Here is a 15,463-nt window from a genome sequence, read left to right on the forward strand (position 1 = left end):
CGCTCTGAGAGAAGACCATGCTTTGCAGTAATAATGTGCAATTCAGAGGTTAGAAAATATTATCCTTTGTCTGCTCCGCGGGATCCTTTTTAGAACTTCCTCCTGAATTATTTTTGCAGAGGCAGAGAAAGTGCTTGACCGGCTGATGTGGGCAAGCGGGGCCTGTATTTCCTCCCGCAGTCCATTGGTCCTTCCGCCTGCTCCCCACTCCCTTCATCTCTGCAGCCCGGAGGCCACCCCATGTGGGGGCGAGGCTGCCACGGAAGCAGGCGGGAGGCCCGTGGCTTGGGAGCTCCGGGTCCCCTCCCCCCAGAGGCACCCTCCGAGTGGCCTGTGCATGGCGAGCCCCTCCGCTCCCCGACAGCCCTCCTGGCGCAAGGCTCTGGCACGAGGCGGCCTCGTCCTTCCACCGCTGTGGCGAAGCTCGGCCCCTGCAAACGGCCTGGTGGGCGCTGGGGACCACGGGCCTCCCGTGGAGGACGGTGACGCGTCCTTTGTGGTCGGCGGGGCCCACCTGGGCTCGCTGGGCGGGGTGCTTAGCCGAGGAAGCTTAGAGGAGCCAGCAGCAGAAAGTGGGTTCCTGCGGGGCCACCGCCCTTGGGCAGAAAGCCATGAGCAGCAGGATTGGCAGCTGCCCCATGCTTCTGGACAGCCGCTGTCCAGAGGCATGGCCAAGCGGGCCTCTGGCAGCAGGGCGGGGGGCGCGGGGGGCCTGGGAGACCGGGCAGGGCTTCTGCGGGGCCTGCCTGTCGCCAGCTTCTCACAGAGTGGTCTCAGCGTCCTGAGTTGCCTCAGACAAGTGTGGGACGCAAGCAGAAAGGTTTTGGTCGTCAGTTCTCAGCCTGTGTTGCCTGCCAGTTGTGGCGGATGACACTGATGCCTCACACGTAGGGGAAAGGCCGCTTGACACCGTGTGTCGTTTGACCCGCCAGTCACTCGTCTCTCCCCCACTAAGCGAAGACGTTCCTGGGCAGAGATGAGTCTGGGCCTTTCCTCTTGGAGAAGGTGCCCTGAATTCCTTGACTGCTGGAGCTACCTGCTCCTAGCTCCACAGTGACCTCTTGGATGTGGGGCTCCCCAGAACCACCCACACAGCTTTGGACATGATGGAGGCGGGACAGGCGTGAGGCGCCGGGCTTCCTTTGTCCACTGCTTTATCACCCTAAGGAAAGCTTCCACTCGCAGCAAACTGGCTGCTGCTGCCGCCGCTTCAGCTCACTGCAAGCCTGGCCACAGGTTGGGTAGCCCTTGCGTGCCTCGGGAGCGCCTGCTCGATTCACCTGCTTCCTTGCCGCAGTGGTGGAGGTGAGGGCTGCCCCGGTGCCTCCTCGATATCGAGCTTTGTCCCTTGCTCTCCAGACTGCCTGTTCGGGGAACCCAGCTGTGGGGTGCGGCGGAGGGAGCGGCAGCAAAGGGGGCTGCCCCTGCTGCTTCTCTCCCCACTCAGCCCCCTCCCTCGCCCGCTCTCCCCTTTGTGGCCCCTCCGTTCTGGCCTCAGGCGCTGCGGGAACCGTGCTGCAGCCCTTCCTGGCTCCGGGCTGGGTCGAGCCCTCCGGGGTGCAGGGCAGCAGAGGGACTGCTGGGCTTTCCCTGCACGGGCCCACCAGTGCCCGGACCGAGCCGGCCAGGCGCTGTGGGCGGAAGTAGACGGGGAGTGGCGCTTGCTTTTGAGGGGGGCCCTCGGCCGTGCCAGCACAGCCACAGACGCGTTCCAGCCTGCAGGGGCTGAGGGCGGTCCCCCGGCGCTGTGCCCGTGCTGGGGCACCTGCTGCCTGGCTGCCGGCTTTAAGGGCCCCGCTGTCCCCCTCCCTCTTCTCTTCCGGCACGCACAGGTGACCACACCAGAGGTGATGATGCCGAGCAGCATGTTCATCCCCGCTGCGACACCAGACCGAGATGGGAATGCCAGCACTGACCCACCAGCCAAGCAGCCTGGTCAGTCTCTTTAAAGCAGACTTCCTTCAGCTTCCGGGACACCCCGCAGTCTAAAAGGGGCTTGCGGCAAGTTTGAGCTATTCTGAACAGCCCCTTGGGGTTCGGGGAGGGGCATGAGGGGCCCCAGAACGTGGCCCGGGCCTGTGCTTGCCTTGAGGGTTCCTGCAGGTGGGGCTTATTTGGCCCCACAACTGCCTGGGGTGGCCCGGGCCGGGTGGCCCCACCCTTGTCCTGGGCTGTGAAGCAGATTTTCCAGCCTGTGACGTGGTGAGGTCCCCCATTGTCTCCAGGGGGCGCGGGGCGGGGGCTGCATGTGTCCTTGCTTCCTCAACCGGCCCGGGATGCGTTTGCCCTCCGTACGACGGAGGGGCCTGCAGTGCCGTGTTCTGCCCGCCACAGCCCTCCTCTGCTGCTTGCTGCCTCCCTCTCTCCTTGCAACTGAGTAGCAATCAGTTGCTCACAACCTTCAGTATTTTGCCTGCTCTGAATCCATCCTTAGAAAGGGTGGTTGATGCAGAGCCAGAAGGTTGGCCCAGAGATTCAGAAGCATGGAGGGAAGAGCCGGCCAGGGACACGTGTGCTGAGGTGTGATGTCAGCGGGGGGTGCGAGCATGAACAAGAGAGTCCTTGCTTCTTGAAAAGGGAAGGGGGTAGCCACTTCTTGGCCAGATTTTTGTCCTGGCGGTAGTTCCAAATGCATCGGATGTAGTGATGGCGGCATCCTTGACTGGCCCAGGACACACGGCCCCGGGTGACGGATGGTCTCTCTTTCCTCTGACCCCGCTTCCACAGAGACCTCAGAGGACCCGGGCAAAGGCCTGCTCCCTTCTGAGAATCCAGAGCGTGGCGGAGAGCTGAAGCCCGCCCCACCTGACCAGGCCTCTGCCAGGGACGACGGCGGGTTTCTCTGCTGGAAGAAGGGCTGCAGCCAGGCGTTCAAGAGCTCCACCGCGCTGCAGGCCCACTTCAGCGAGGTGCATACGAAGAGGCCCCAGCTGCCCGTCTCGGACCGGCACGTCTACAAATACCGCTGCAATCAGTGCAGCCTGGCATTCAAAACCATCGAGAAGCTTCAGCTGCACTCCCAGTACCACGTCATCCGGGCAGCCACCATGTGCTGCCTTTGCCAGCGCAGCTTCCGCACCTTTCAAGCCCTCAAGAAGCACCTGGAGACGAGCCACCTGGAGCTGAGCGAGGCCGACATCCAGCAGCTCTACGGGGGGCTCCTGGCCAATGGAGACCTCTTGGCCATGGGGGACCCTTCCTTGGCCGAAGACCACACCCTCCTTGTGGAGGAGGACAAGGAAGAGGAGAGCGACCTGGAGGACAAGCAGAGCCCCGTGGGGAGTGACTCCGGGTCTGTGCAGGAGGACTCGGGCGCAGAACCCAAGCGTGCTCTCCCCTTCCGCAAGGGCCCCAACTTCACCATGGAGAAGTTCCTGGACCCCTCCCGCCCGTACAAGTGCACCGTCTGCAAGGAGTCCTTCACACAGAAGAACATCCTCCTGGTGCACTACAACTCCGTCTCCCATCTGCACAAGCTGAAGCGCGCCCTGCAGGAGTCCACCGCCGGCCAGCCAGAGCCGACCAGCAGCCCCGACATCAAGCCCTTCAAGTGCGGCACCTGCAGCGTGGCTTACAGCCAGAGCTCCACCCTCGAGATCCACATGCGCTCCGTCCTGCACCAGACCAAAGCCCGGGCGGCCAAGCTGGAGGCCGCGGGGGGCAGCAGCGGCAGCCTTTCCTCAGGCTGCCCCTCCGCATCCAGCCCCGTGAGCACCGCTGCGGCCTCTGCCACGACCAGCGCCGGCCCTGACAGCACAGCGCCTGCTCCCAGCCTGCTCAGCCAGGTCTCCTGCGATGTCCCACCCCTCAGCACCCCCCACAGCACTGGTGCTGCCCCTGCAGCCGGCTCGAGCCCCGTGGAGCCAAAGGATGCCAACCGCAAGAAACTGGCCGACATGATAGCCTCCCGGCAGCAGCAGCAGCAGCAGACGGCAGCACACACCTTGGCCCAGGCCCAGGCCCAGGCCCAAGCTCAGGCTCAGGCTCAGGCCCAGGCCCAGGCCCAGGCCCAGGCCCAGGCCCAGGCCCAGGCCCAGGCCCAGGCACAGGCCCAGGCCCAGGCTCAGGCACAGGCACAGGCCCAGGCACAGGCCCAGGCACAGGCCCAGGCACAGCTGCAGCAAGAGCTGCAGCAGCAGGCTGCCCTGCTGCAGTCCCAGCTCTTCAACCCTGCCCTCTTGCCGCACTTCCCGATGACCACCGAGACGCTGCTCCAGCTCCAGCAGCAGCAGCAGCAACAACAGCAGCAGCAGCTCCTCTTCCCCTTCTACATCCCAAGTGCCGACTTCCAGCTGAACGCCGACGTGAGCCTGCCCGTGACCAGCGGCACCTTGACTCTGACGGGGACGGGGCCCGGCCTCTTGGAGGACCTGAAGGTGCAGCTCCCCCAGCCAGGTCCCTCACAAATCCTGCAGCAGCCGCCCCCACCGCAGCCACACTGCGTCCTCCTGCAGCAGGGCCAGCCCCTGGACAAGAAGGGCAAGCCCGCCGGGAAGGAGAGGGAGCTCCAGCGTGACCGGGAGGGCTCGGAGAAGCTCGAGGGCGGCGCCACTTCGAAGGAGCCCCTGCCAGAGGCCACCAGGTCCAAAGACAAGACCGAGCTGGGGGTGGCCACGGCGGGAGCAGGTCCTGCGGAGCCTTCCCTGCTCCCGCCCCGAATCGCGTCCGATGCGCGCGGGAACGCCACGAAGGCCTTGCTGGAAAACTTTGGCTTTGAGCTGGTCATCCAGTACAATGAGAACAAGCAGAAGGTGCAGAAGAGAGCTGGGAAGGCGGAGCAGGGCGAGGGCGCCGAGAAGCTGGAGTGCGAGGCCTGCGGCAAGCTCTTCTCCAATGTCCTCATCCTGAAGAGCCACCAGGAGCACGTCCACCAGCACTACTTCCCCTTCCGGCAGCTGGAGCGCTTTGCTAAGCAGTACCGTGAGCACTACGACAAGCTCTACCCGCTGCGGCCCCAGACGCCGGAGCCACCCCCGCCGCCCCCGCCCCCCCTCCCCGCCGTGTCCCCGCAGCAGCCCCCTCCCACCCCCACCATCCCGGTTTCCCAGCCACCCATCATCCCGTCCCCCACCCTGGCCCCCACCCAGCCACCCCTGCCCCTCACGCAGCTGCCCATGCCCATGGAGCTGCCCCTCTTCTCCCCACTGATGATGCAGAGCCTGCCCTTGCAGAGCCTGCCAGCACAGCTGCCCCCGCAGCTCGGCCCGGTCGAGCCCCTGCCCGCAGACCTGGCCCAGCTCTACCAGCACCAGCTCACACCCGGCCTTCTGCAGCAGCAGCAACAGCAGCAGCAGCAGCAGCAGCAGCAGCAGCAGCAGAACAAGCGGCCGCGCACGCGGATCACGGACGACCAGCTGCGGGTCTTGAGGCAGTACTTTGACATCAACAACTCCCCGAGCGAGGAGCAGATAAAGGAGATGGCGGACAAGTCTGGCCTGCCCCAGAAGGTGATCAAGCACTGGTTCCGGAACACGCTCTTCAAGGAGCGCCAGCGCAACAAAGACTCTCCGTACAACTTCAGCAACCCCCCCATTACCAGCCTGGAGGACCTGAAGGTGGATTCCCGGCCGCCCTCCCCGGAGCCTCAGAAGCAGGAGTACTGGGGGAGCAAGCGCTCCTCCCGCACACGCTTCACGGACTACCAGCTCCGGGTGCTGCAGGACTTCTTTGACGCAAATGCTTACCCAAAGGATGACGAATTCGAACAGCTGTCCAATTTGCTCAACCTTCCGACCCGCGTGATCGTGGTGTGGTTCCAGAATGCTCGCCAGAAGGCCAGGAAGAATTACGAGAATCAGGGGGAGGGCAAAGATGGGGAGCGGCGGGAGCTGACAAACGACAGGTACATCCGGACAAGCAATTTGAACTACCAGTGCAAGAAGTGCAGTCTCGTCTTCCAGCGCATCTTTGACTTGATCAAGCACCAGAAGAAGCTGTGCTACAAGGATGAGGATGAGGAAGGCCAGGAGGACAGCCAGAATGAGGACTCCATGGATGCAGCCGAGCTCCTGACGCCCACCAGCTCCTCCTGCAGCACCCCGATGCCTGCCCAGGCCCACAGTACCTCCCCCTCCACGGCCGCCCCAGCCCCCTGCTCCTCCTCCTCCTCGGCGTTCCTGCCACAAGCAGAGGACGACTCCTCTGCCTACTGCTCCAAAGCTGAAATGGCGGAGGAGAAGCCCAAGCAACCCGAACCTCCTGTCACGCAGCAGCAGCTGGCTCCAGAGAAGCAGATGCAGCCCAAGCAGGAGGTGCTGCCGCTGCCAGACCTGGGGGAGCCCAAGGCCAGCTCGCTGCACCCAAAGCACTCCCCCGGCACCTCGCAGCAGCTGGTGGATCCACCGCAGTGCACCCTGCCCCGGTCAAGCCCTGCACCCTCCTCGCAGCTCCCTCACCTGTCCCTCAAGCCCCTGCACACCTCTGCGCCTCAGCAGCTGGCCAGCTTGCCCCCTCAGCTCATCCCGTACCAGTGCGACCAGTGCAAGCTGGCCTTCCCCTCCTTCGAACACTGGCAGGAGCACCAGCAGCTGCACTTCCTGAGTGCCCAGAACCAGTTCCTCCACCCTCAGTTCTTGGACCGGGCGCTGGACATGCCCTTCATGCTGTTCGACCCCAGCAGCCCCCTGCTGGCCAGCCAGCTGCTCTCGGGGGCTCTCCCGCAGCTGCCCATGAGCTCAGCCACCTCGCCCTCCACGCCGGCGTCAACGACGAGCACGCTGAAGCGGAAGCTGGAGGAGAAGGCCAGCGTGAGCCCCGGGGAGAACGACAGCAGCGCAGGCGGGGAGGAGCCGCAGCGGGACAAGCGCCTCCGGACGACCATCACCCCCGAGCAGCTGGAGGTTCTGTACCAGAAATACCTGCTGGACTCCAACCCCACCCGGAAGATGCTCGACCACATCGCCCATGAGGTGGGCTTGAAGAAGCGTGTGGTGCAGGTGTGGTTCCAGAACACGCGGGCCCGGGAGCGCAAAGGGCAGTTCCGGGCCGTGGGGCCCGCCCAAGCCCACCGGCGGTGCCCCTTCTGCCGGGCCCTCTTCAAGGCCAAGACAGCCCTGGAAGCACACATCCGGTCCCGGCACTGGCACGAAGCCAAGCGGGCAGGGTACAACTTGACCTTGTCGGCCATGCTGTTAGACTGCGACGGAGGGCTCCAGGTGAAGGGGGACCTTTTCGATGGAGCCAGCTTTTCCCACCTGCCTCCCCCCGGCAGCGGCACCGACAGCCAGGGCATTCCTCTCTCACCCGTGGGCAAGTCGCTCGAGCTCTCTCCCGGGACCCTGCTGAGCCCTTCCTCCATCAAGGTGGAAGGGCTCGAGGACTTTGAGAGCCCCTCCATCGCCTCGGTGCACTTGAGCTTCGACCAAGCCAAGCTGGACAACGACGACTGCTCATCAGTCAACACTGCCATCACAGACACCACCACAGGCGACGAGGGCAATGCCGACAACGACAGCGCCACTGGCCTCGCCACGGAAGCCAGGTGCTCGTCCGGGCCGAGCGAGGGCCTCACCAAGGCTGCCATGATGGCCATGTCAGAGTACGAGGACAGGCTGTCGTCGGGCCTGGTCAGCCCCGCTCCCAGCTTCTACAGCAAGGAGTACGACAACGAGGGCACCGTGGACTACAGCGAGACCTCCAGCCTGGCGGACCCGTGCTCGCCCAGCCCCGGCACCAGCGGGTCAGCGGGCAAGTCCGGGGATGGCGGGGATCGGCCCGGGCAGAAGCGCTTCCGCACGCAGATGACCAACCTCCAGCTGAAGGTCCTCAAGTCTTGCTTCAATGACTACCGAACACCCACCATGCTGGAGTGTGAGGTTCTCGGCAATGATATCGGGCTGCCCAAGCGGGTCGTTCAGGTCTGGTTCCAGAACGCTCGGGCCAAGGAGAAGAAGTCAAAGCTGAGCATGGCCAAGCACTTTGGCATTAACCAGGCGAGCTACGAGGGACCCAAGACAGAATGCACTTTGTGCGGCATCAAGTACAGCGCCCGCCTGTCCGTGCGGGACCACATTTTCTCCCAGCAGCACATCTCCAAAGTGAAGGACACCATTGGAAGCCAGCTGGACAAGGAGAAGGAGTACTTTGACCCCGCAACTGTCCGCCAGTTGATGGCGCAGCAGGAGCTGGACCGGATCAAGAAAGCCAACGAGGTCCTTGGCCTGGCTGCCCAGCAGCAAGGCCTGTTCGACAGCCCCCCGCTGCAGGCGCTGAACCTTCCTGCTGCCTACCCGACATCCCTGCAGGGCATCCCTCCCGTCCTCTTGCCGGGCCTGAACAGCCCTTCCCTGCCTGGCTTCACCCCCTCAAACGCAGGTGAGTGGCTCCCGTCTCTGGCAGCTCCTGGGCACACTCGGCTGGGGCTGGGGCCTGGGGCAGAGGGGGTGCGGGGAGAGCTGAGGGGGGGCAGTGAGGGGAGGGGAGGGGAGGGGGCAGCGGCACCACTGCGGCATCTCTGGCCCGGCACTTTCTGTCCAGCTGGAGGAGGAAGAGCCCCTTGCGAGCTCCTCCGAGGCCCTCGGCTGCCTGTGAGTTGCCAGGAGGCAGACGGTCGGCATAGACTCGGGCAGCGGCAGGGACAGCTCCTCCCTCCTGCGGTGGCCCTGGACTTGTACAGGAGCTGTGTCCACACACTGCGCTCCACGCTCCTTTGGAGAGGAACGGCTTCCAGGCCGTGCGGGAGAGGCTGGCCCACAGAGCGCCCACCGCCATCGCGGCTTCGCTGGGTGGGCAGCCCTCTGCTCCATGCAGGTCTGTCCTCGGCTGTGCTGCCGGGGGCATTTTGCCTTCTCCACTGGGTGCAGCACAGCGAAGGGGGCCGGGTCACCAGGCCCTCTGTTGCCAAAGGCGTTCCTCTGGCTGCCCTTTGCCCTTTTCGCCTTCTGCCAGCCGGACTCGCCAGTCCCCACCTGGAGGCTGGAGCTGTGGCACCTCAGCTGGCGGCCGCCTGTGCACGGTCAGCTTGGGCCAGTGTTCCAGGGAGGCTCCTGGAGAGAGGAGCGCCGGGAGCGCCCCCCTTGCGGCTTTTTGCCCTCCTGCCCACTAGCCAGTCGGGTATTCAAGGCCCGTCTGAGAAGACGGATTGGCCTTCAGAAAGCGCTTCCACATCACGGCGGGCTGGAGGCCTCCCGCCAGTTGCTGGACTGCTGCCCATCCCGGGGGCAGAAAGCTGGGGAAGGGGCTCGGCTGCGCCCGTCCCAGCCCGTCGCCTGGCGGGGGCAAGTCTTGGCCGTGGCCTTGGTGCAACTCCCCCTTGTCTCTGCTTCCTTTCCAGCTTTAACGTCTCCAAAGGCCAGCCTGATGGGTCTGCCTGGCACAAGCGTCCCCTCGCCTGGCCTTCCCACCTCTGGATTACCAAATAAGCAGTCGTCGGCCTCCCTGAGCTCCCCCAGCCCAGCACAAGCCACCGTGGCCACGGGACCCCCACAGCCCCAGCCACCATCCCGGAAGGACAAGGACAGCGAGAAGCTGAGAGAGAAGGAGAAAGCTGCCAAGGGCAAGGGGGACCCTCTGCTGGCCCCTAAGAAGGACAAGGGGGAGCCCCCCGCCCCCACCCTCTCGGCCAGCCTGCCTGCGGTGGAGTACTCGGTGGAGGCCTCCCAGCTGCAGGCCCTTCAGGCAGCGCTGAGCTCAGACCCCGCGGCTCTGTTGACGAGCCAGTTCCTCCCCTACTTCGTCCCTGGGTTCTCTCCCTACTATGCCCCCCAGATCCCGGGGGCCCTGCAGAGCGGGTACCTCCAGCCCATGTACGGCATGGAAGGGCTGTTCCCCTACGGCCCCGCGCTGTCGCAGGCCCTGCTCGGCCTGTCCCCGGGCTCCCTGCTGCAGCAGTACCAGCAATATCAGCAGAGCCTGCAGGAAGCGCTGCAGCAGCAGCAGCGGCAAGCGCAGCAGCAGCAGCGGCAAGCGCAGCAGCTGCAGCCGCAGCCCAAAGGAAGCCAAACCCCAGTCCCCACGGGGGCCTCTGCCCCAGAAAAAGATCCTGCCAAAGAATCCCCCACACCGGAAGAGCAGAAGCCGGCACCCCAGGAGGTGTCCCCCCACCCGCCCGAGCCCCACGGAGAGCCTGAAGCGGCAAGCGACGGTGCCGTGGACGCCCCTCCCGACCCCTTCATTGTCCCAAAGGTGCAGCACCGGCTGGTCTGCCGAAAGTGCCAGGCGGGCTTCAGCAGCCAGGAGGCGGCCAGTGACCACCTGCGGGCCCTCTGCTGCCTCGGCCAGCCGGGGGTGGATCTGCAGGAGATGGTGCTTCACGTGCCCGCTGGCGGCGGCGGCGGCGGCTCGTACCAGTGTGTGGCCTGCGAGAGCACGGTGTGCGGGGAAGACGCCCTCCGGCAGCACCTCGAGTCCACCGCGCACAAACACCGAACAATCCCAAGAGCAGCGAGAAACGCCAAAGAGCACCCCACTCTATTACCTCACTCCGCCTGCCCCCCCGACCCGAGCACCGCATCTACCTCGCAGTCTGCCGCTCACTCGAATGACAGCCCCTCGCCCCCACCCACCGCTTCCCCCCACACCTCCAGGAAGTCTTGGCCGCCAGCGGCCCCCCGGGCAGCCCCCCCAGGGAAGCCGCCGCCTCTGCCGCCTCTCTCCTCATCCTCAACGGTTACCTCAAGTTCGTGCAGCACCTCAGGGGTCCAGCCTGCGATGCCGACAGACGACCGCTTGGAGGAGTCTGGCTCGGACCACAGCCCAGAGCCCGCCGGCCTGGTGAGGCCCGAGACGCTGGGCGGCCCCGAGGACCGTGCAGGCCTCACACACGCCGAAACGGACACCTTTAGATTGTGAGCTTTGAAGAGGAACAATTTAGAAAAAAGAATTTAAAAAATTAACAAACCAATTTCAAAAACAGACTGACTGCAATTCCAAAGCTTCTAACCAAAAAAGAAAAAGAGAACAGAAGAGAGAAGGGTGGGCTGTTTTCCCATATGCTGATGCCGGCAGACGCCCCGTGGCTTTCCTTTGGCACTTCAGCTGTTGAGAGGGACCCTGTGTTGATCTGGAAGGCGCCTCTCCAGCATCCGTCTGCCTGTCCGTCTGTCCGTCTGTCCGTCTGCCTGTCTGTCGTGGAGCTCCAGCCTCCCCCTCAGCAATGCCCCTGCCCCCCAGAGCACAGCCGAGGCCGGCATGACTGTATGGGAAAGCAGACCACCTTGCCACAGTTTTAAATTTCTTGCTGTCTTAGCATTCAGATACCAATGGCTTGCTAAAAGGAAAGAAAAAGAAATGTAACGTCTTTTTATTCTCAGGTCAATCGCTCACACTTTGTTCAGTTTTCAGAATCATTGTTTTATATAAATATATATAATTTCTTTTTTGATTTTGATTTTTTTCCAAGGAAAGATTTTTTTTGTTAATTTAAAAATGGGCAGAAAGTATTCAAGAGATAGACAATGTGAACTGAGTTAGCTTTCTGGGGATTTTAAGGGTAGCTTTTCTGCTGAAGCCAATTTCAAGGGGAAAAGTTCAGCACTCCCACTTTTCAGAAAAGAAAAAAAAAAAAACCAACACAAAGAGTGTTAAGGACTTGGAGCTTAAAATAAGTTTTAAAACAACTGACTTTCTGTATTTATGATAGATATGACCATTTTTGGTGTTGAGTAGATTGTTGCATTGGAAATGAACTGAAGCAGTACGGTAGATTTAAAAGAACCCCCCTCCTTTTGTGTACATTTAGCTTTTGTACGGTCCAGCTGCGGCTTCTCATTTGATGTTGTCTCGTTCATTCCTAGCCAGGTAGATTACAACCCATCGATTCGCCGAAGCTTCCCCTGCCCTTTGTACCTGTCCATCCTGTAATCTTCCACTTACGGTCACTGCCTTCTTTTCTTAGAGGGTGGTTGCAGAATTATTTTATAAAAACTAAAGAAAAAATTCAAAGGGTTTCAAAGGGGTCAGTAGGATCCTTTGCAGAATATTTTTGTTGGGGGTTCAAAACTTTTTAAGGTGTATACATGTCTGTTACCCTTGTGCACTTAACTCTGTCTTCTTCTTTTGGCTTCCTCTCCTCATTTTGTAAATGTTTCAAAGGCTCCGTTTTGGAAGTGTTGGCCTTTGCTTCTTTGGGTAACGATGAGGGGCACTTGTTCCTTTTCCGAGGACTTTTTGTTACATGTGTGGGGGGTGGGGGGTTGTTTTCCAGTTTTTGTTTCGTTTTGTTTCTTCAAAAAGAAATTCATGCTTTAAATAAAATCCAAAGACAACCCCTTTTCACCAACTGGTGCAGAAAGAGCAAAAAGGATTCTTCTTTTGACTTGAGGATTTGTTTCTGATTTCAGCCACAAGACTCAGTTTAAATAAAGGAACTCACAAATGAATAAGCATGTAGGTTGTCCTCTGTGCTTCTCTGGCAAGCCGAGGAAAGCTCGCCCTGCAGCTTCAACAAACCAAAAGATGTGTTTTTGTGTGTCACAGACGTGTCTCTGTGTGCTAGGCAGTGCGAGTGCTGTGTGATTCCCCCCCCCCCCGGGTGGGGCCTGGTGTGACTCTCCGCACCCCTCTTGCGGCACCTGCTGCGGTCCGGAAATTGAAAGGAAAACTTTGTGCTGCTACCAAGTAGAGTTTGGAGGCAAGCAGGTGTCGCGCTGCCCCTTCCCAGCCAAAAGTCAGCCACCCCCCCGGCCCGAACCTCCCCTCCCCACCGCATTCTTGCGCTTCAAAAGGGAACATAGACTGTGAACGAGTGCTGGAGCCGAGGGGCGTCCGGGCAGCTCCGGCCTTCGGAAGGCGGCTCTGTGCGGGGAAGGGAGGTGGGCGTGGGGGGGGGGAAGGCCAGCGCCCTCCCCGCCTCCCCTCCTGCTCCCAGCCAGGCCCCCTCTTTCATGCCCTGTTGTCTTTAATTTAACGGAAGACTCGGCCTTGAACTGTTGTACACATTTCTGTCTAGACTGATGCACAATGCAAATTCCTCTTTATCGCTGAAGTAGACCATACTAAAGAGAGTGCCGCTGAATATTACTGCCAGTATCCAGTTGTAGCATGAGGTGTCAAAGCAGACCCGAGTGGGCAAAATGTTACCGTTTCCCTTTAACAAAGAGCCTCGTATTTCTCCCTTGCTTGAGATGAACATTTTTTAAATTTTAAAGTTGTACAGTTTTGGTTTTCATTATTTTAACTTGTTTGTAATTCTATGAAAATATATAGATATATATATATATATTTTTGCCATTTAACTGTTGTATGTTACTCTGTATCATCTAGAAAGTTCTTTCGTTTTTGTTTTTGGTTCTCTGTGTGGTATAAGTTGCCAGTTTAACACTAGTTTTCTCTGTCAGGCTTGGTGTCTGCTTTGGAATCATCCTGTTTGTTCCCCGCAGCCCCGCGCAGGCACCGCTTTGCCCCTGCTCCTGCTCGTCCGCCCCTGCCCACCTCCAAATGGCGTTTCTGTACATTTCCCGGTATTCCTGTGTGCGTGAGCGAGGGTGCATGGATGCGCATGCGTGTGTGTGCAGGTGGGGGCATGGATGTGTGTGCGTGGGGGGGAGAATCTGTGGAGAGAAGTGTCTGTCCCAGGAGGGCAGAGCAGCTCAAGGCGACCTCCCTTCTGCCCCCTCCTCTTCCCCGCCTGCCCTGCCCTGCCCTGCCCTGCCCTGCCCTGCCCTGCCCTGCCCTGCCCTGCCCGGCCCCCTCGCTGGAGTTCCTGAGCATCAGCGGCGTGTCGAGCTGAGCCGGTCCGTCTCCGACTTGCCCTGCCATTGTGGACGTTGTGGTGCAGCAGGTGCGTTTCTGGGAAAGTCAGCGCAGGAGAGGGGGCCGTGCTCAGCATGCCCCAGCAGGGCCGGGGGGGCCGGGGGCTGTGCCTACGCTTGGCCCCCAGGCTTCGACATCCCCCGGCCTCGTTCCTCTGCCCTCTCAGCCGCCGTCCCGCCTGTGGGCGCAGGGTGCTTTCCGGGGCTCCCCACTGATGCCGGATCCAAGCTGAGCGCGAGACGGGTAAGACCGCAGAGCGCCGCTGGGAAGACGCACCCGGTGGGCGGCCGTGGCGGGCGGTGGGTGCAGGGCAGGGCAGGGCAGTCCAGCTCCCGGGGGGCTGGCAGCGGGTGGCGCTGGGGGCCTCTGGAACAGAAGCCGGGCCCCTGAGGCGGGCCGGTGTGTGCTTGGCTCGATGGCGCTAAACTTCGGGCCCACTGTGAAAGTTTTGGACTGTTTTTCATCTGTCTGATTAGGAGGAGGGGAGCAGAGAGTCTGGATAAAACAGAAAACATAAGTGAAGAAGAAAGAGGTATATGAACAGCCTTTGCAATGTACAAAAACTAGAGCAAGTGAAACCAAAAATGATGTTCTTGGTGTTTTTCTATAATGTAGTCTTGTTAGCTTTTTTGTTACTGTAACAATGCTGATCTCGAACTGTACCAAAATACATGGAGACGGACAAAAACAAACCACACGGAACTTTAAAAAAGAAAAAAACATTTTGTCACAGAACACTTTGTTGTCATAGTTAAGTTGATTGTAGATGGTAATTGAATATACTCTTTGAAAATATTTCATCAAGTATGTTTCTGCTCATTGTGATACATTAAAAAGATGAGCAAAAGCTCTTGTCTCTGCTGTCCGCGGGTGTGTGTCCGAGCGTGCAGGGCAGGGCCGCGCCGTGGAGGAGCCACTTGGCCGTGGGACGAGGCGCCAGCAGGTCGGGGGCAGCAGGCGCCTGGGGGGCGTGAGGACCTCTCCCGGGCTGGGGCGTCCGTGCCCAGGTCACGAGGGGCTCGCGGGGGATCTGCCATCCCCCCGTCCTTTTGAGGGCAGGGACAGGAGGAGCCAAGTGTGTTCCCAAACCGGAGCGTGCCACACGCCTGGGCCAGAAACAGCAAGAGCTTAGAAACAAACGGATGAAGCCGGTGTGGGGGCGACCCTGCGGGGCCAGCCCCCCCCAGGAAAGGCACCCCGAGTGGCTGATGGACGGCCCCCTCCTGGGACTATGCGCTGGAACCCCCAGCTGTGGCAGGGCGGGGCTGAGAGGCGCACGGGCCAGCGTGGAAGAGCGACCCCACGCGTGTGCCTGGGCCCCCCTTGGCCATGCTGCTGCAGGCTGACCTGGGGTGGCCGCAGACTCTCAGCCCAGCCCACCTCACAGGGTGGTGGTTACCATAACAGGGAGTGGAGGAGGAGAATGCTGTGAGCTGCCTTGGAAGGGTAAATCTGGGCACCGGATTTGTTTGTGTGCTTTTAGCATGGGAGGGACCTGCTTGAAAACGCCGTTGCTTCTGAAACTGTGATGCGGATGGCTCCTCTTCTAATATAAATCATTTGCTTTTCAAGCAGCATGTGCAAAAGCGCAGATAGTTCCTGGAAGATGCCTCCGGTCAGCGAACTGCACCAAGGTACGAATGTTTCCGGCACTGGCATATCGTCTGCCCTGCATCTAACTCACGGCAGCTCTTTCCAATCCACAAAGAACAGTGGCCCGCCAAGAAGGAAGATCACTGAAGGTAGCAGAGGGTACTCAGGTCCTCCACAGAAT

The 15,463-nt window shown here is 61.0% G+C and overlaps 1 protein-coding gene across 1 annotated transcript in view; it reads left to right on the top strand.

Moving 5' to 3' along the window:
- The window catches only part of ZFHX3 (zinc finger homeobox 3), a 71,528-nt gene extending 60,202 nt beyond the window's left edge, over positions 1-11,326 (top strand). The window contains exons 7-10 of the mRNA XM_044427880.1: positions 1,833-1,935; positions 2,728-3,932; positions 4,056-8,313; positions 9,272-11,326. Of these exons, the coding sequence (XP_044283815.1) occupies positions 1,833-1,935; positions 2,728-3,932; positions 4,056-8,313; positions 9,272-10,788 (7,083 nt within the window). The 3' untranslated portion in view covers positions 10,789-11,326. The remainder of the gene's footprint in view (positions 1-1,832; positions 1,936-2,727; positions 3,933-4,055; positions 8,314-9,271) is intronic.
- The last annotated feature ends 4,137 nt before the right edge of the window (positions 11,327-15,463 follow it).

The sequence above is a fragment of the Varanus komodoensis genome, unplaced genomic scaffold, assembly GCF_004798865.1.
Source record: "Varanus komodoensis strain SLA01 unplaced genomic scaffold, ASM479886v1 scaffold19, whole genome shotgun sequence".
NCBI lineage: Eukaryota > Metazoa > Chordata > Lepidosauria > Squamata > Varanidae > Varanus > Varanus komodoensis.